The sequence below is a fragment of the Pyrus communis genome, chromosome 9, assembly GCF_041283825.1.
Source record: "Pyrus communis isolate YQ-2024b chromosome 9, ASM4128382v1, whole genome shotgun sequence".
NCBI classification, from domain to species: Eukaryota; Viridiplantae; Streptophyta; class Magnoliopsida; order Rosales; family Rosaceae; genus Pyrus; species Pyrus communis.
In genome coordinates this window covers 1,312,249-1,330,640 of record NC_142573.1, presented here as the reverse complement: position 1 = coordinate 1,330,640, position 18,392 = coordinate 1,312,249, and the positions used below count along the sequence as shown (strand labels likewise).

Here is an 18,392-nt window from a genome sequence, read left to right as displayed (position 1 = left end):
CTTATATGTGAAAAGCAAAAAACAAAAAAAAAAAAAACATCTTTCAGTTCAATCTTAATTTAACTCATGCGGCATTCAATTACGCAATCGTGGATCCTATGTACTAGCCATGTAACTACTTCAACAAAAAATTTTGCTGAGTAAATACGAAAGACAAATTCTCAACATTTTGATATTTCACACGGCACATTATAATTTGATTTTTAATGTTGATAAATCACACAATGATAAAAATAGAAATATTTTTGTGATTCATTCTCGTTTCTGAAAGAATATATTGTCATGATGAAGCCAAAACTTACCATGTTTTAAGAAAAAACCAAAAAGAACCAATCTAAGTCAGAGGTAAAGTGTCTGCCCTCCTAATATGGTGTCCTCCTCATGCCCTCATATTTTGTGCGGTCACGGTTAAGTCACGTCAATATTTTATATTGATTTTTTTTTATAGAGATAATAAGACAAAAAACAATAGAAATATAAAATATTGACATGACTTAACCATGATCACATAAATCAAAAGGCATAGAGAGGGCAGCATAACAGTAGGGCAGACAATCTGCCGCCATCTAAGTCACATATAATAAAAATTATTGTAATAATATTAGGAATAATATTCGAGAATTAAAAAAGAAAATCCTTTTAAAACACTGTTTTGTTTTGTTAATTGGAATCTGGGATAACCGCAGGAACATAACGGCGTTAGAATCCAAGTGGAGGTTTCCTTTTCGATTCGAAGGATGAAGATGGACGACCCGAACATCAACGTACATAAATTCAAATCATCAAATACAAATCAAATCGAACCAAATTTCGATCAACCCATCATCCCCAAATGGCTGGATTAGAAGAACTTAGAAAAAAGCTCACTCCTTTGTTCGACGCCGAAAAGGGCTTCTCCGCCGGCGGCCCTTCCTTGGAGCTCGACCCTTGCGATTCCTACACTGTAAGCACTTTTTGACTTTTTTCTGCAATCCGAATAATCAAAGTTTGAATTTTGAATTTTGGGTTTCTGGAAATTGTGGAAATTTGATTCTGGGTTTTGTGGTGAAGCTATCGGACAGTGGAACGGTGAACTTGCTGAGCAGATCGTACGGCGTGTACAACATCAATGAGCTCGGATTGCAGAAATGCACGACCTTGGCGGTGGACGACAGCGCCGAGAAGACCTACCGGTGCGCCTCGCGGGAGATGAGGGTGTTTGGGGCAATCGGCAGCGGCGCCAGCAGTGTTGTGCAGAGAGCTATCCACATTCCCACTCATCGGATTCTAGCTCTCAAGAAGATCAACATTTTCGAGAAGGTATCATTTTTCACCTTTTCGGATATATTCTGTTTATGTTTTGATTTTTACAGTAAAAAATGGGATTATATGGTTGATTAGTAGTAAGTACTATGATTTGCCCAGTGTAAATTCCAAATTTAGAAGCTTTATGCTAGTGATTAGTGATCCGAATGCAAATGGTGCGAAAAACCCGTCAAATTTTGAGTGTGGGAATTGAATTAGTGTTGTTTGTTGCATGATAGGAGAAAAGGCAACAGCTGCTTACTGAGATACGAACACTATGCGAAGCACCTTGTTACCAAGGCCTTGTAGAATTTCACGGCGCATTTTATACACCGGATTCTGGACAAATAAGCATAGCTTTGGAGTATATGGATGGAGGATCGTTGGCGGATGTATTAAGATTGCAGAAAAGAATACCCGAACCTCTACTTTCTTCTATGTTTCAAAAGCTTCTACATGTAAGCATATGCACACTGGGTTTCAGCTAGATTTTATCAGAATATTGGCACATTTGCATGGTGTTTAAGCTTCTTATTCTTATGTTTCGAATGTGGAAGGGTCTGAGGTACTTGCACGGAGTTAGACATCTAGTCCACAGAGACATAAAGCCTGCCAATTTGCTTGTGAATCTGAAGGGTGAGCCAAAAATAACAGATTTTGGTATAAGTGCTGGCTTAGAGAATTCAATGGCAATGGTTTGTGATCCTTGCTGCATCTTTGTACTTTGATTTAATCATCATGATTCATCACTGGTTTCTTAACCTGCATTCATTTCCACTATTGGCAGCATCTCCTTTCATGTTACATATGACTCATAGATGTTAAAAGTGGTCTTTCGGTATTAACAAATCTAACAATGTAATTACCAGTGTGCGACATTTGTTGGGACGGTCACATACATGTCGCCTGAGAGAATTCGAAACGAGAATTATTCTTATCCAGCTGATATTTGGAGCCTTGGTCTTGCTCTCTTTGAGTGTGGTACTGGAGAATTCCCGTATACAGCTACTGAAGGACCTGTCAATCTTATGCTGCAGGTAACATGATTATATTTGCCAATCTTATGCTGCAATCATATGCTTTCCATTGCCTACATTCGTCGTTGTTTTGCAACTAAAGTGCTGAGGTCACTGGCAGATCCTGGATGATCCATCACCTACACCTTCAAAACACAAATTTTCACCAGAGTTCTGCTCGTTTATTGAAGCTTGCTTGCGAAAGGATCAAGATGCTAGGCCAACAGCAGAGCAGGTGATCATATTAACTACAGATTTCAATCTGGGAGATGGTAGCTTGACATCAACATTGTTTAACTAGTATTCTCCTCCTGCAGCTACTTTTACACCCCTTCATCACAAAGTACGAGGATTCCCAAGTGGACTTAGCAGCATTTGTCCGAAGCGTATTTGATCCAACACAAAGGATGAAGGACTTGGCAGATGTGAGTACTTGACCCTTGCATTATCTTCATACCAACAAATGTGCGCTAAAAACCTCTTAAAATTGCTAGTCTAAATCTTATCTCTAACAATTTGTGATCTACTGCTATTGATCTTAGTTATTAATTTTTTTTACCAGATGCTTACGATACATTACTACCTACTATTTGATGGACCTGATGAGCAATGGCAACATACAAGGACGTTATACAATGAAGATTCAGTTTTCAGGTACTGAACAGTGCTACTATAATTTTGATTTCCAGCATCTAATTGATATAGACGGTGTTGTTGAGTTCTTGTGGAATCACTGTGGGTCGTTGAGTTCTTTTATCTTTTTTAGTTTCTCAGGAAAGCAGCATGTCGGCCCAAATGATATCTTTGCGACTCTATCAAGTATCCGGAGTACACTAGCTGGTGACTGGCCTCCTGAAAGACTTGTGCACGTTGTAGAAAAGCTTCAGTGCCGCGCCCACGGTCAGGATGGAGTGGCCATTAGGGTATCCGGATCATTCATTGTTGGGAATCAGTTCCTCATATGTGGAGATGGCGTACAAGTGGAGGGCTTGCCAAGCATCAAAGATCTTTCCATTGATATTTCGAGTAAGCGAATGGGTACGTTTCAGGAGCAGTTCATCATGGAGCCGAGCAACATAATTGGTTGCTACTCCATAGCTAAACAAGAACTTTACATTATGAAGTAAAAAGTGGATGATCCCGTTTTACTGTCGGAATAAGTTATCAGTGTGTGATGTGATGTCGAAGATAAATTCGATTTACGGCCAAAAGCTCTCGTGAGCAGACTTGCTATGTATCATTTAATATACTTGTAGTCAATTGTCCATAATATTCGTAGTTATCCTTGTTATTTGTAACTTATATCGAACGAAGTATATAGTCATCCCGTTGATCCCCTATGCCACCAACCCATCACCCTACCACTGCCGTCAACCACCCACCACATTCCAGCAACACACCATCCACCACCACCTCGCCCTGGTGCCGGGGTAGATTCCCTTGGTGTGGTTAACATGTTTTTGGGACATTTGAATTAATTATCTACAAATACGCCAGTTAAAAGATGATATTATAAAAGGCTAAGTAAAAGGGATAAAAAAAGACCTAAGAAGAATTGAAAACAGATTCCAAGAAAAAACGTACTAGCATTCTAAGATCCATACAACCAACCATACTTAATTCGTAACTATTCTTAGTTTTCTACTTTCTTAAGGTTTCAAAGCCTCTCGGTACTACGGTTTAAATTCAAATCTCATGAATAACGAATTCAATACCAAATTAAATTGCCTATTATGTAACTTAAACGAACTTTCCCTTCCCTTATTGTAAAAACATCGATGTACCAAAAAAAAAAAAAAAAAATGGCCTTCAATTTTCAGTTTCCAAACAAATTTTTAATTTCAAAAAAATACAAACAAAAAATAAAATAATTATCAAACAGTTTCCAAATTTCATTGTTGTAATTTGCTTAAGGGGCGCTACCCTTCCAAAAACATCGAAACGAAGGGATTCCTCCCGGGAAAAAAATTGTGCGTTTATATTTCCCGTTAATTTACTTTAACTAAATTCAAATCGCCTCTCCTTAATCAGGATTAGATTGTAATGAAAAAGAACTCATCAGATTTTCTCAGTAAGCGTCTAAAACTGTATTTTGAATCACGCCCAGTTGCTTGTGGCACAAAAATACAATGCGACCAGAGCGATTTTCATCAAAAAGATCCTTCTGTATACGCTTTACATACAATATAGAAACCTGCACAAAATCATTCCAGGAAAAAAAAATAAAAAATTCAAACTTCGAAACAAAGAATGAGATTTCGAGAAAACAAAGCGTCAGCGAAATTTTTGTACTTACGGTAGAAATGATCTGAAATGGGGTTGATCGATCCAGTTCTGAAGCAGTAGACTCAGAGGCAATGTCAGCACTTTGTACAATAAACCCAAGACCTACAAGTTTAAGGGAGGTACTCCAAAGTAATCACGAATTGTTTTCCTTTTTAGAGAGGAGGGAGGGTGCAGAACAGAAGACGGGCTGTCCAATGCAGCTTCGGGGGTCTTCTCCAAGGTTTTGCTAAAGTCAGGATCCGACGTAGATTGTTTCTTTTGAGAGGGGGGAGTACTCATTTTATGCATACTAATCGGATTGAGTGAGTTAGTTTTGTCTAATCCTTCATCTGATGGACACAGATTTCCGGAATCCTTTGAGGTATGCATTGTTGATTCATTCATCAGAAGCTTTCTACACTCTGCACTTGGGATTGCCATGACTCTCCTTCGAATGGTAGATGGAGAGCTTGTGCTTGGGGAGTCACTATTCTGAGAGTTCCAAATGCGAACCTATCGAGATGAAAAATACGGGAGAAGGGTCGAATTTAATACGTTTTAGAAAATAGCATGTATTTGTGAAAATTGATGAATGTACAATCTTATACATGAACTATCTTGCATACCGTAAAATCATCTGACGAAGTTGCCATCTTCCCAACCTCAAACTGGGACCTATTCGAAGTTGAAAAATGGTTCAATCATTTGTCAAGAAATATTGAAAACCAGCAGCATTAGGGTAGGAATAGAATAGGACACATACCAATCCACTGCAGTAACTTCCCTGTCGTGGCCTTTCAATATAATGGGGTCTTCCTGAGGCTTGTTTACCTGGTTGACATTACCGATAAAGTCATTCTCGATCCAAGAGCAGTATCAAGTAGCGCCTTAAAAACGAAACCTTACCTGCCAAATATAGGCATTTCCATCGCTAGAGCCACTGAGTATTTGAGCAGCATCAGGACTAATAACTGACTGCGATTACATGTTTGAAACAAAAAAGTGTAAGTAGGTGGGAAATCGCACAAACTGGACTAGTGCACTCATCAACAGCAATGTTTACCTTAACAAAAAAAGTTTCAATCCGGCATCCAGTGAACGTTTGCATAGCACCCTTTTCTAGCTGAAGTACATTATACAAATATATGCTGACAAAACATAGGAAAAGAAGAGTGTTATAGGTTGAAAAATTGATTAGTTTTTACAAGACTTGAAAGAAATATTAGTTTCTTATGCTAGGAACAACTAAGGTGATGGTTGTATGGTACGGGGATATGCGCTGAATTTCAAGGCATCAAATTTCAGATAATATTCTTTCGAGTATATAAAGATGTGCTAATATAGAAAAAGGTACCTGTTATCCATGCATGAAGCTGAAAGAAACACTCCATTTAGATCTTGGGATAAGCTAGTTATACCGTGTAATCGTCTTTCCTGAAATTAAGAGAATTGCTAGCTATGACATCATCAAATAATCCAACCACTTGTTGCTTGCTTTCTGCTAAACTGTCATGAGCCTTTGGCTGTTTTTATTTTGTTTCTGGTTTTTAATCCTTATAATATAAGAAACCATAAACCAGAAATGATCCTGATATCATCAAGGTGAACAGAAAAAATATATGCATTCTTCACAGCTTAATTTACATAAGACACTTAACCAGTAGAAAATTAGTACCATCACAGAGTGCCAGACATACCTTCTCAGTTGACTCTGGTTGAGGGCATGTCTGTGTGACAACATTTTTCAAACTTCTGGTATCCCAAAACTTGACAATGCTGAAACGAACCATAAGATTACATTAGTATGATATACATTTGACAAGGAAATTTGGCGTTCCATTATGCTGTATCATTTCCAATGTCCCTATATATACCTGTCCACAGCTCCGGCAGTAGCAATGGAGACCTCATCTTTAAGATAAAGAACTGACGTGATGCTCATGGAAACAGCCTGTAAAAGCTGAAGTCTGAATGAAGAGTACATAATAATTTATAAGAAGAACCATTATCAGAAACATACCTTTCCACGCCTTACACGTTTTGCCCGTGGAAAAATATGAGCCCCTGTAACCACGGCAGTTGAGCTGAAAGAAATTATTATGGATTAGAATTAGAAAATAAAATCAAACTTATATCGACAATGAAAATATACTTTACGAGAAGTTGTTTACCGTATAGAAAGCTCCCCCTGCATATTTGTGGAGCTTGAATTACATCTCATATCCCAAAGAGCAAAGGAGCCATCTCTCGAACCAGAGACAATAATCTCTGTCAGATGAGAAGCAATAGTTCAAATTAGTTGTATTTCTCATTAGTCATAACACAAAAATAGCACAAGCAAATAAATATACAAAAACCCACATTCAGATGAGAATATAAGCCTACCGGGATTAGTTGGATGAGGACAAAGAGATTTCACACTTCCTGTGTGCCCCATCAGTAATGCAGTACATTTCTTTTCCTGAATATCCCATACCTTGATCTGGGAGAAAATAGAAAAGGCCAAGGAAAACACAATCTTTAAACTGAAGTAGCTGTGATATGAAATGAGAACTACTTAATGCAACTTTCCTTACAAGGTATATCAAATTTCATAACTTTAATTATCTGAGTTATGTAGCACATTGCAGTAAGAGTTTAATCCTAATAAATTCAATACAATTCCCTTTCCTTTACAGAAATGAAAGTTTGCTACGATTGTAAAATCGTCAAGTAAGGAGGCTGGACTAGAACTTAATCACTTACAGTCTGATCACCAGAAGCTGTCATAATTTGAGTGTCATCCTGCAAAAACATTTATATTGCAAAAGACACATTAGCACTAAAAAGATGAAAACTTTGCAATCTTAAATTTTGTTCTCCGATTTTGTTAACCCATCTACTAAATTAACACCAATAATACTTAAAAAAAGGATTTGCACTTTTGACAGCTAGTTACAGATTAACAGCAACGTCATTTTTTCCAGTCAACAAATTAACAGCAATATCACTTCCCAATTTCTAATAGTTGACATGTAACATTCTACTCCTCAAGAATTTCCGGCTTCCCCATTCCGCCATTCAATAAACTATTGTGTGTAGCATACACAAATATCTATTACAATTGAAGATTATTGAGAGAATAATTCAAAATTAGAGAGAAAATTTATGGATTATACCTTAATCCAACAGATATCAAACACAGTGTTTTGATGCGCAACCCAATCACAAACCCTAGTTTTATCTGAAAACAATAAACCCAAACAATCAATTTACTCACCATACAACACAAACCATAGCAATCAACAATCTATATCAATCGATTCGATCTCCAAGTAATCAACCTGCGTTTTCTTGGTGAGATGCAGATGCGGAGAACTTGCGACGTGTATCGAACAGGCTCAAGTACCCATCCTCGTCGGACATGGCGACTATGTGCGAGCTTTTCCAAGTCTGCACCGAAATTAAAATGATATAATGAAAAATATGATTTTGATTAGTTCCAAAAATTTAGTTCACGATTCAAAAAGGCCAAGAGGAACATATTTGTTTACCTTGCCGAACGAAATCGCCATCGGAGGGCCGTTGTGCTCTGCAGCGATGGCGCCAATTTCGTAGAAATCTGATGCCAAGCCATTGATGTACGGCCGCTTCCGAGCTGGGGAAAAACGCAGCGTTTAGTTGTCATGAGATGCGCTATCAAATTGATTGCTAAAAAGTGTAGATTTAGGGAGAGAAAGAGAGAGAGGAACCTCTGAATCCGTGAAGCTCTCTAGATCTGATGTCTTGGAAGAACGATTGGGGCTTTGAGATCTCCATCGAAACCCTAAGACCGTAAATTGGATTGAAGAATCGTTAAAAGCAGCAGACGGCGGAGCTGCGGAGGAAGGATGTTTGGCGGAGAATAAGGGGTTTTCTTCTTCATCATCTTCTTTTTCTTTATGTATCTTTGGGGAGTTGGCGCGAGTGACGTTTGGCGGGAAATGAATTTGATGTTTAATTGCTGAAAGTTTGACGGATATCAGCTGGCGCCAAAGCGGGGCTGACGTTTGCCGGTTTTCCCCTTCTATTTTCTCTTCCTCCAATTCCCACACCCTTTTTTTTTTTACTTTTTTATTTTATTTTTTGAGATAATGAGGGCAACAGTCCTTAAATTTTAACTCAATTAAAGTTTTGGTCCTTAAACTCAAAATTCGTGAATATTTGCTCCTAAATTTGTTATAAATATAGAGCAATACTACCTAAATTTAAACTCAATTGGAGCTTTGGTCTCTAAATTAAAATTTTGTGAGTTAGTAGTGGTTTAGTACTGAGGTGTTTTTATAAAAAGTGAGTATCAAAAAAAGTTGAGCTAAAAAAGGTGTTTGGTAAACACTTAAAAACAGCTTATTTTCACAGTTTTGGATAAAAAAAATGAAAACGTGAAGCAGCAAAAATGAACTTATTCTCACAGCACAGCAAAAACAATTTTTTTTTCAAAGCACAGCAATACCAAACTAGCCCTTAGTGAAAAGGACCCTCCACATTATAACAAGTTAAGAACTAATACGCACAAACTTCTAATTCAAGGACTAAAGCTTTAATTGACCTAAAATTCAGAAATCATTACTAAAATTCTCTCTTTCTTTTTAAAACTATTTTACGTTATGTTCTTTTTCCTCTTTAATAAATGGACTCTAAATTCACAAAATGACAATAAGCAAAAATCATTAATTTGTTCATATAAAATTTATTTAAATTGACGATGTTAGAGGAATGTTTAATTTTTCAAAGTATATTTTGTTCAAAAAAAAATTTCAAAATATATTATTCGCGTGTCATACTTGTCATCGATTTTGAAAAGAAAATGTGCGAAGCAAAACTCATTTCGTATGGACCCATTTAATGTGCACCAATTTAGAAGGAAGCCCAAAACTATAGATTAAGCATTTCTTACCTGACCCGAGCTAGCCCAAACCCGCATTTAAAACCGACCCGTATGAACAAACTCGAAGTCTGCTCTGTTCCGCTTAAGCCCTAACCTAAACCTCTACGTTTACAGTCTCTTCAGCCTCCGCGCGTGCTCTCTCTCCCTCTCCACCGCCGCTGCCATGGTGAAGCACCCCGCCGCCCCGGTGAAGCATAAACATTACAGGCCTGCCGTATGTTCTAATTCAGCTCTCCGTCTCCGATAAGCTCACCTATATACATATCAGTATTAAAAGACCAATTTCCAATATTTAATTTCACCTTTTTCTCACACTTCCCGTTGATTTTCCCTCGAATATGCAGGGAAAGAAGAAGGAAGGAAATGCCGCGAGGTACGTCACCAGGTCACAAGCTGTCAAGCAGCTTCAAGTCAGTCTTCCCCTCTTCAGGTCCGTCTCTGGTATTCAAGCTGAAATTTCTGTATTTTCACATGATTTATGTAATTTATGTTAATTTAGGGTTTAGGGTTTATGCATTATTCGGATTTATCGATTGAATTATTGTATGATAGCTTAATACATGTTCATGCTGTTGGAAATTATAGGAAATTGTGTATTCTAAAGGGCGTGTTCCCTCGGGAGCCGAAGAAAAAGGTGAAAGGAAATCACCATACCTATTATCATTTGAAGGATGTTTCTTTCATTCAGCATGAACCGCTACTCGAGCGGTTGAGAGAGATAAGAGCATACGAAAGGAAAGTAAAGAAAGCCGATGCGAAGAAGAACAAGGAACGGGCTGCTCTCCTGAAAGAGAGAAGACCCACTTACAAATTAGATAGAATTATTTTGCAGAGGTTTGTTGGGTTTTTCTTGCTGTTAAAAAGTTAGTTGCATGTCTGTTATTGTATGTCGAGCCTGACAGTTGTTGTGTGGTATGTTTGGAACTGCAGGTATCCAAAATTCGTTGATGCACTCAGAGATGTAGACGACTGCCTCACAATGGTTCACCTCTTTGCGGCATTACCTGCTATTGAGGACAGAATTGATGTCAAACGCATTCATAACTGTCGAAGGTAGATATTTGAATTTTTCTAAATAAAAGGAGTTTTGAAGTATGACATGATGCTTAGTTACTTCTAGGAGTTAATCGTTTTTGTGGAATCTTCCCTTACTATTGGTGTTGCTTTCGTACCAGGTTGAGTCATGAATGGCAAGCTTACATATCTCGGACTCATAAATTGCGTAAAGTCTTTGTATCTGTTAAAGGCATATATTATCAGGTTTGGTTATGTACTGTACACTGCTTATTAAATCTTCAACTGTGCATTTTGTGTTATTTGGGTATGAATTCTTCCGTTGTTTGTCCATGCAGGCCGAGGTTAAGGGGCAAAAAGTCACATGGTTGACCCCTCACCCTTTGCAGCAAGTTTTGACTGATGATATTGACTTCAATATCATGCTAAACTTTTTGGAATTTTACGAGGTTATATTTCGGTTATATTTAGTACTTTGTATTTCATTTTTTCTGTTATCAACCTCTGTGCTGTAATTGTGGTTCATTCCAACGAATCAAGTACTTAAATAAACTCTTGCGCTTCGTATGGTGCAGGCTCTTCTTGCCTTTGTGAATTGTCATTTATATCGTTCCATAGATGTGAAGTACCCACCGATTCTTGATTCTCGATTGGAAGCTTTAGCAGCAGGTAAAAGTTTTTACTAGTTGGTTATGATATTTTACAAGGTCCTACCTTGTCATTTAGAGTTTTTAATGCTGTTGAGTTGTGATTGTACATTTGTGCGTGTCTGTTAATGAATTTCCTCAACTTTTCAGAACTTTATGCACTAGCACGATACCTTGATGCAAATTCTCGGTCCGCAGTGTTGGATTCTCAAGCTGCTAGTTTGTCTGGATCTGGGAATGGTGAGAACAAGAAGATTGAGACTTCGCTTGAAGAGTCTGAACTAAGACTTGCTCAACTTCAGCATCAACTGCCTTCGAATGAACCAGGTGCATTGATGCACCTTGTTAAAGATGTTTCTGGCGAGGATGAAGAGGATAATGATACAAAGGAGTGTAAGCAACTCTTCAAGGATATGAAATTTTTCTTGAACCGTGAGGTGAGTCTTAAAATTTGAATTGCAATGTAGTAGATATTTTTGTAAAAAGTGATTTTCCTACCAACAAATAGGTCTGATGGGTGAGGCCTTTTAAGGGTGCTTTGATAGAAGAGAATATTAAAAGGCAATTATCTTTAAAAAAACCAATGGACAAACTCACTTCATGATTAATATTGGAATACTAGTCAACTTTGTTTGTTCTAGTTGATAGGCAATAGAATTGTGTTTGGGTTTGATATGTTAATATTTTTTCTGTATTCAGGTTTACAGAGAGTCGTTGCTTTTTGTCATTCCTGCTTTTGGTGGCACTGTTTCCTGGGAAGGTGATGGGGCTCCATTTGAGGAAGCTGATGACAGCATTACCTATCAGGTAAGCTATTACTGTTTTATTTAATTTTTTATGGCTGAATCATTGGCTGATCTGGTTTTTCACTCTCCCCTCACAGAAATTAAAAATAAAAAAAATAAAAAAAAAAGAAGAAAAAACCGAAAAGAACTGATCATAAGGCTGACAACACTATTTGTTTATTTTGTAGATTGTTGACAGGCCAATGCATGGTCGTCAGACCCTTGCCAGGGAATATGTTCAACCACAATGGGTTTATGACTGTATAAATGCTCGGATCATTTTGCCAACTGGGGGTTATTTGGCGGGCAGGTAATATTAGGAGACATATTTCTTTGTTTTCCTTGTATATCAGTCTCTGTTTTTTACTGTTTTGTTTAGTTGTTAACTCTCTGCCTTGGACCTTGGTGAAATGAATAGTTATAATTTCATTTAGTATGTTCTACTGCATCCGCTAATATGTTTGTATGTGCACACCTAGGTTATTTGGATGGGTGGACCTTTACTTACCCTTTCTTTTTATAATTTGATAGTAAAAGTTTCCGATTGTAAGATTGTTAATTTGGGTGCTCTTTAACAGGGATCCTCCCCCACACTTGTCACCATTTGTTGACAATGAGGCAGAAGGTTATGTTCCTGATTACGCTGAGACCATAAAAAAATGGAAGTCTGCTGGTGAAGTCCTCCCCCTGCCAGGTGTGGGACAAGAAGATTTGGAAGATCCTCAGAACTTACTGTCTGAAGGTGTTATTGACCGAGCAAAAGCAAAAGAAGCTGCAGAGAGAAAGAAGAAGGTAAAGAAGCTTTAAATAATAATGCTGAGATGTGTGATTTTTCTGCTAATTGAATTCATGACGTGCATAGAGACTTCATCAATTGGTCTTGATTGATGCTAACTGAATTCTGATGCGATACAGATGATGGCTCTTGAAAAGCAGTATCACGACGAATTGAATATGGAGCTTCAGGGCATCCAACATTCATCATCTACCTCGAATGTAGATAATCAGAACTCTGCCAAGGAAACCACCGAGGATATGGAAGAGTTTGATCCTGATACTGATCGTGACAATATGTCTAAAATGTTAATGTCCCGTAAGAAGAGGGGTGTTCTTGAAGCTATGGAGGTAAGTTTATTGATAATGTCCTGCTATTTGGATGTATTTTCCGAAAACTTCAGAAATTCCTTGTTGTACCTTATTTCCAACACAAGGATTCTTGGATGTTTTGATCATACAGAAAGGCAAAAAGCGAAAGAAGGACCACGTTGATGTCATCAGGGAACGGAAGAGAAAACTTAAGGAATCTAACAAATAAGCGGGCTAAGGCAGTCAAGAAAACTGCGTCATACGGTGTTGTTATTGATATGCTGTTTTCGGAGCTCAAAAGTCTGGAGAGTGTTGATGCCACCGTGGAAATTTTTGTGTTTGATTTTGTTAATGACCGAGTGACTTTCTGTAATCTTTAATTATGTTTGAATTTTGAACTTTAAAGCTGTTGTCGGAGCATATTATCAGTACAAACAATTTATAATCATCGCTAATTTACGTAAGTTTTCACAAATTTATTGATGCCGTCTCTTTTTTAGTGAATTTTCTTACCAAGGATTGGTACTGTTAAGATATATTTTAACAAGCCAAATATTGCTCTCTTGAGTCGAATTATCTCAGTATTTGCGTAGGGTTGGTAGGGGAGTGAAGGACCATTTTTTTTTCTTTTTTTTTTAATTGGGAAATGTTAGTCACGCAACGTGGCAGCATCCTAACGGTGGTCCTCATCCCTTGGGATGACGATGACGGCGTAAGGGGCGTACTTATTCAGAGGCAATACTGCCGTTAACTATTTAAACCGCACCCCCAATTGAAATTAACTTCATTTCTGTGCGATCGCTATCAAAATATCTGTCGATAATTCTTTCACCAAGAAACATGTACGCCCAAACAAGAACTCTCATCCTCCTCTTCTCATTGGCATCCGTATGGTTTATTGGCTTACCACCTTCCACCGCCGCCCCTGCAACCCCCATTCTCCCTACCTCCGCCGCTGAAACTTCCGTCCCTGCAACCTCCACTCTCCCTACCTCCGCCGCTGAAACCCCTATTCTCCCTACCTCCGTCCCTGCAACCCCCACTCTACCTACCTCAGCCCCTGAAACCCCCATTTTCCCTACCGCCCCACCTACCACCACCACTCTCCCTGCCGCCACCCCTGCCTCCCCTACCATCGTAAGCACCCTAACCTGCCGTACTACCTTTACTCAAGGAAAGGACGACGACTGGCCAGAAGAAGACGACGAGCTTCCGGTGAGTAGCTGGCCGAAGGAAGTTCCATGGCCAGACAACTGGACCCCGCGTGCGGAAGATTGCGTCAACGCCCCCAACCCAAGAAACGCTAGTAGTAACAATCTTGGCCGCTGCCGCCGCCACCGCTCCCGAACTTGCAGGTGCTTACTGCATTCGCAGCGTGGACTGTCGTCATTGCTGTTGCTTTGGCATTCTTGATGTGCTGCATGAATGCACAACCAAGATAGTTGTATAGGAGTGTACGGACACGTGTCATTTGTATGTTGAGCCATGTGGCACCATCTTAGTGGTTGAGGTATAGAGCCATGTGTCACCATATTAGTGGTTGACCTGTTAGTTTGTTAGCTACAGTTGTAAGATTCCGATGTAGCATATAACTCCGATTAGCTTGTATGAATACAAACAGAAATTATCTCTCTAGAAGTCTAAATTTTTACTGTTTGTTTATAATATACCAGATAAAAGGTGTGTGTGTTTAAATATATAATTTTTTTTTCTCAAAAAAAAAAAAAAATTATTTAAAAAAAAATTGGAATTAAAATTTAAAAAAGGAAAAGTAAAAAGTGGGGAGAGAAGTAAGAGAAATAAGATTACTTTGATGCCCATATATTATTCTTTTTAATGTTTTTTATGTACAAAAATTAAAAAATTAGTCATATTTTCAAGGCATAATAATATGAACTTTATCACATGTCAAAACTCAATAAAATATTATCAACAAATTTGTAATAAAAGACACTTAATAAAATTTTGTTATTAAGAAATATTGTTTCTTAAAGATAATAAATTTCTAGAAAACAATGTCACTATTTTTAAAAACAGTAGTCACAATTTCTAGATATTAACGCTATTCCCAGAAACAGTGGTCACCATTTCTAGGCAGTTATAATATTTCTAGAACCAATAGATTATTTCTAAAAACTGGGTTACTATTTTTAGAAACAGTTGTCACCATTTCTAAACAATGATACTATTACAAACAAAAAAAATTGAAGAAAAACTTTTATTCTTTAGTATTATAAACAATTCTTATTTTAATTTCAAAACTGTAATTTTAACTTTAGTTTGAACAAATTTTTTAAGTTTATGTCATGTTGTCTGGGTTAAATAATAATATTACAATCCAAAAGAAAATGAAAAAAAAACTTTTATTTTAAATTTTATAGACCGTGCTTATTTAATCTGAAAAAGGTGATTTAAATTTTTATAAAATATGAGAGAGTCAATGGATGGACCCACAAGTCTCATCCAACTTTGACCAAAGAGGCTGAGAAATAAAAAGATAAAAGATAAAGGATAACTGGAGCAAAAAACAAAAGCTTTCCAAACCACAATTTTGCTTTGTCAACGGTTGGGTTGCTCTCTCCTTTGCTCTCTGATGTCAGTATGTTATCAAATATTTACAAGAAAGTTTATTAAAGGAACTTTAACTAAAATTTTTTTATAGTATTTACTTTAACAAAAAATTACATTTTTTTACAAAATAGTCAATTCTGGTAATATTTACTTTACCATTTATTTTGTCATTATCGTTAAAACTCAAAGTTATCAAGTTATTTTCATTAGTTTTTATTTTATTAAGAGCAAAAACAAAGCAATGCAAGTGGAAAATGTGTTTCGTAGTGATTTTATTTGGATAGCAGATATACCATGTTCTGTAAGATTACGATGATATGACAGCGAAAGGACGCAGTCGAGCAGCGCAAGGACAAGGACGCAGTCGAGTAGAGCACAAAGACGCAGTTGAGACGAGGACGCGAGCAACGTCTTGCTTAGCAGTCCGCTACATTTCGAAGGGTCTTGCGAAAAACCTTAAGTGAGGAATTTAATCGAAGCGAGTCCCTCTTAGTTCCGCTAAAACTAATCCTTGTAACTAACAAACACGAAATTACAGTAACGTCATTCAAAACATCCCTTCATTGCCAAAACTCTTCATTGTATTTTTCAAATCACAAGTCAAATATGTTGTAGCAAAAGTAGAAAGTTACTTTCGTACTTTTATTCCTTATCATTATAAGATTATTTTTAGTTAAATTTAAACGTTTTGAAGTTTTTTTTTTATTAGTTTTTTTATTTTTTAAATTAAATAATATGTTACCAATAAAAAAATAAACAAGTTAATAATTCAATTATCAATAACAACATCATTTTTGTTTACAAAATTTAGTTTAAAATTTGTTGGCCCTAGCATTATCCATAATTAATTAATTCTCTCTATCTCACGTGTGTTTCTAGTTTCATTAGGTTTAGGTTACCGGATACAAAACTGTAGTTCTATTAGGTTTAGGTTACCGGATACAAAACTGTAGTTCTATTAGGTTTTGGATACCGAATACAAATTTGGAGAATTTCTTCCTCAGTTACCTATATATATATATGGGAAGAGGTTCCATCGATCATTAATTTGTCCAAATATTCTCAACTCAAATTCAACTGAAAATCCAAGTTGACATTCGTACGAAATCCTCCGTCGACCGCCGCAAGGATGCCGATCAGAAAAGTTTCTCCGGAGACAAGGATGAAGCTGACTCAAGTTGTTTTTGCAATTTTTCAGGTCACATTCTCTTACTACCGCCTATCAATAAAGCTGTTTTCCCTCCCTCTCCATTTTGTTCTCCACAAGCTAGCAAGTGCAAAGGTCAGAGTAAAAACAACGTTCCCACTGATAAATATTCGTACCAGTAGGTGGTCCGGTGAACTGCCCGTAGAAATCATGCAACTGATTCTACGGCGGTTATGCGTATCGGACCATCTACGGTGCGGTGCTGTATGCCGTTCTTGGCAAGCGGCGGTTAGTGCCACCAAACCTAAGGGTTGCCCTCAACTTCCGTGGCTCATGCTCCGTTCTCACCCTTTCTCCCTCGAAGAACACCGCTTTCTGAGTCTTGGAGACCAAAAAACTTACAAGTCTTCATCTATCAACCCTAATGATTATATAAGCAGAAGGGATTGTGTTGGTTCAGTTGAGGGGTGGTTGATCATGATCGACAGCGAGTTTTGGCGTCCCGAGGGTTTTTTGCATCCTTGGTCATTTGGGTTGCACTTGCTAGATTACAACCTCAAGTATCCATACGCGACTGTCAACTTCTTCTTGAATCCAACGTCGGGTGCCCGAGTCATGCTCCCGTCACAATCTACGGTTCGATATGGTTACAGCAGCAGACCTTTCTTCTTCAAGAAAATAGTGGCCTCATCGGTGCCAATAACGACATCGTCTCCAGGTCATCATCGTCAGCTAAACCCATCGTGTTTTGTCGCCGGCCTTTCCGCAGGAGGTCGTTATTTGGCCTTTTGTAGACCAACTGATAAATTATGGACACGCATTGATCCGATGCCGGACGCTAGACGTTTAAGGATTCAGGATATAGAAATAATTGATGGGAGATTGTTTGCTTCAATTCGGAATTCATCGGAGTTAATCGTTTATGACCTTGAAACATTATATGTTGACGATCATGCCAATGCCGGTCCTTGTGGTAGTATTTACAGGAGACCGCCTAAAATGTTGGTTATGCTTCATCCCCGTCCAGTTCCTTCCTTGCACTCTACAAATACCATGCCTGGAGTCGTGCACTATTCCGAATGTGAAAAAGTTTACTTAGCAAAAGATCCGACGTCGAAGGATTTGTTTATGATTTTCCATAATGTTCATTTTGCTTATGAAAAAGAACCAATAATTCCTTGGTCCTGCCTAGGTTGTAATTACGTCATTCCACCTCAAACTCATGGATTTCGGGTGTTCAAGCTCGAGTGTAACAACAGTGGTTCTCGGTGGAAAAAGGTTGACGACCTTGGTGATCGGATATTGTTTATGAGCGAGGCAAGCAACAAAGTAATCTCTGCTAGTAGCCTTACTAGTCCCCATTACAAGACAGGATTTGAAGAAAACTGCATCTATTTTGCTTTTGATAATCCCTGTCTAGCATCACCATCCACGGGGCGCGATTTCGGGATCTTTTCCTTGGCCAACGACAGCATCAAGCGTTTTACTGTTCCCGGCGAGGAACCTCGTGCTAGTCTATTCCACTCTAAAACTGTATGGTTCACACCAAATTTTCAGCAACTTGATTAAGTAGGAGCCGGAAAGAAGTGGCCTCCTTGTAGTTGATTGCTAATCATGAGTCGTGGTTCATTCTTTCCGCTTTCTGTGGGTAAAGAGGGTAAGGTTTCTACT

General features: G+C 37.9%; 4 protein-coding genes across 4 annotated transcripts; 3 read left to right on the top strand and 1 right to left on the bottom strand.

Annotated features, from left to right (window-relative positions):
* The first annotated feature begins 604 nt into the window (after positions 1 to 604).
* On the top strand, positions 605 to 3,582 carry MKK3 (mitogen-activated protein kinase kinase 3). The gene is made up of 9 exons (XM_068478984.2): positions 605 to 943; positions 1,051 to 1,299; positions 1,524 to 1,742; positions 1,842 to 1,979; positions 2,154 to 2,321; positions 2,422 to 2,535; positions 2,618 to 2,725; positions 2,863 to 2,954; positions 3,067 to 3,582. The coding sequence occupies exons 1-9, from the start codon at positions 833 to 835 to the stop codon at positions 3,425 to 3,427; spliced, it is 1,560 nt and encodes a 519-aa protein (XP_068335085.2). The 5' UTR covers positions 605 to 832; the 3' UTR covers positions 3,428 to 3,582.
* A 740-nt stretch (positions 3,583 to 4,322) lies between these two features.
* On the bottom strand, positions 4,323 to 8,634 carry LOC137739415 (uncharacterized). Its single transcript, XM_068478983.2, has 17 exons — positions 8,297 to 8,634; positions 8,099 to 8,202; positions 7,889 to 7,997; positions 7,724 to 7,788; positions 7,311 to 7,349; positions 6,951 to 7,047; positions 6,737 to 6,833; positions 6,586 to 6,649; positions 6,440 to 6,516; positions 6,263 to 6,341; positions 5,920 to 5,999; positions 5,629 to 5,713; positions 5,472 to 5,540; positions 5,329 to 5,396; positions 5,192 to 5,240; positions 4,597 to 5,078; positions 4,323 to 4,494 (listed from the first exon to the last, which is right to left on the bottom strand). Exons 1-16 carry the CDS (start codon positions 8,361 to 8,363, stop codon positions 4,689 to 4,691), a joined length of 1,539 nt encoding a protein of 512 aa, XP_068335084.2. The 5' UTR covers positions 8,364 to 8,634; the 3' UTR covers positions 4,323 to 4,494; positions 4,597 to 4,688.
* An 858-nt stretch (positions 8,635 to 9,492) lies between these two features.
* LOC137739719 (pescadillo homolog) lies at positions 9,493 to 13,478 on the top strand. Its single transcript, XM_068479400.2, has 13 exons — positions 9,493 to 9,685; positions 9,816 to 9,901; positions 10,057 to 10,305; positions 10,402 to 10,524; positions 10,647 to 10,731; positions 10,824 to 10,934; positions 11,061 to 11,154; positions 11,283 to 11,569; positions 11,832 to 11,939; positions 12,106 to 12,227; positions 12,496 to 12,709; positions 12,833 to 13,042; positions 13,155 to 13,478. The coding sequence occupies exons 1-13, from the start codon at positions 9,635 to 9,637 to the stop codon at positions 13,230 to 13,232; spliced, it is 1,818 nt and encodes a 605-aa protein (XP_068335501.2). The 5' UTR covers positions 9,493 to 9,634; the 3' UTR covers positions 13,233 to 13,478.
* A 3,225-nt stretch (positions 13,479 to 16,703) lies between these two features.
* LOC137739264 (uncharacterized) lies at positions 16,704 to 18,290 on the top strand. The gene has a single exon (XM_068478818.2). It carries the CDS (start codon positions 16,704 to 16,706, stop codon positions 18,288 to 18,290), a length of 1,587 nt encoding a protein of 528 aa, XP_068334919.2.
* The last annotated feature ends 102 nt before the right edge of the window (positions 18,291 to 18,392 follow it).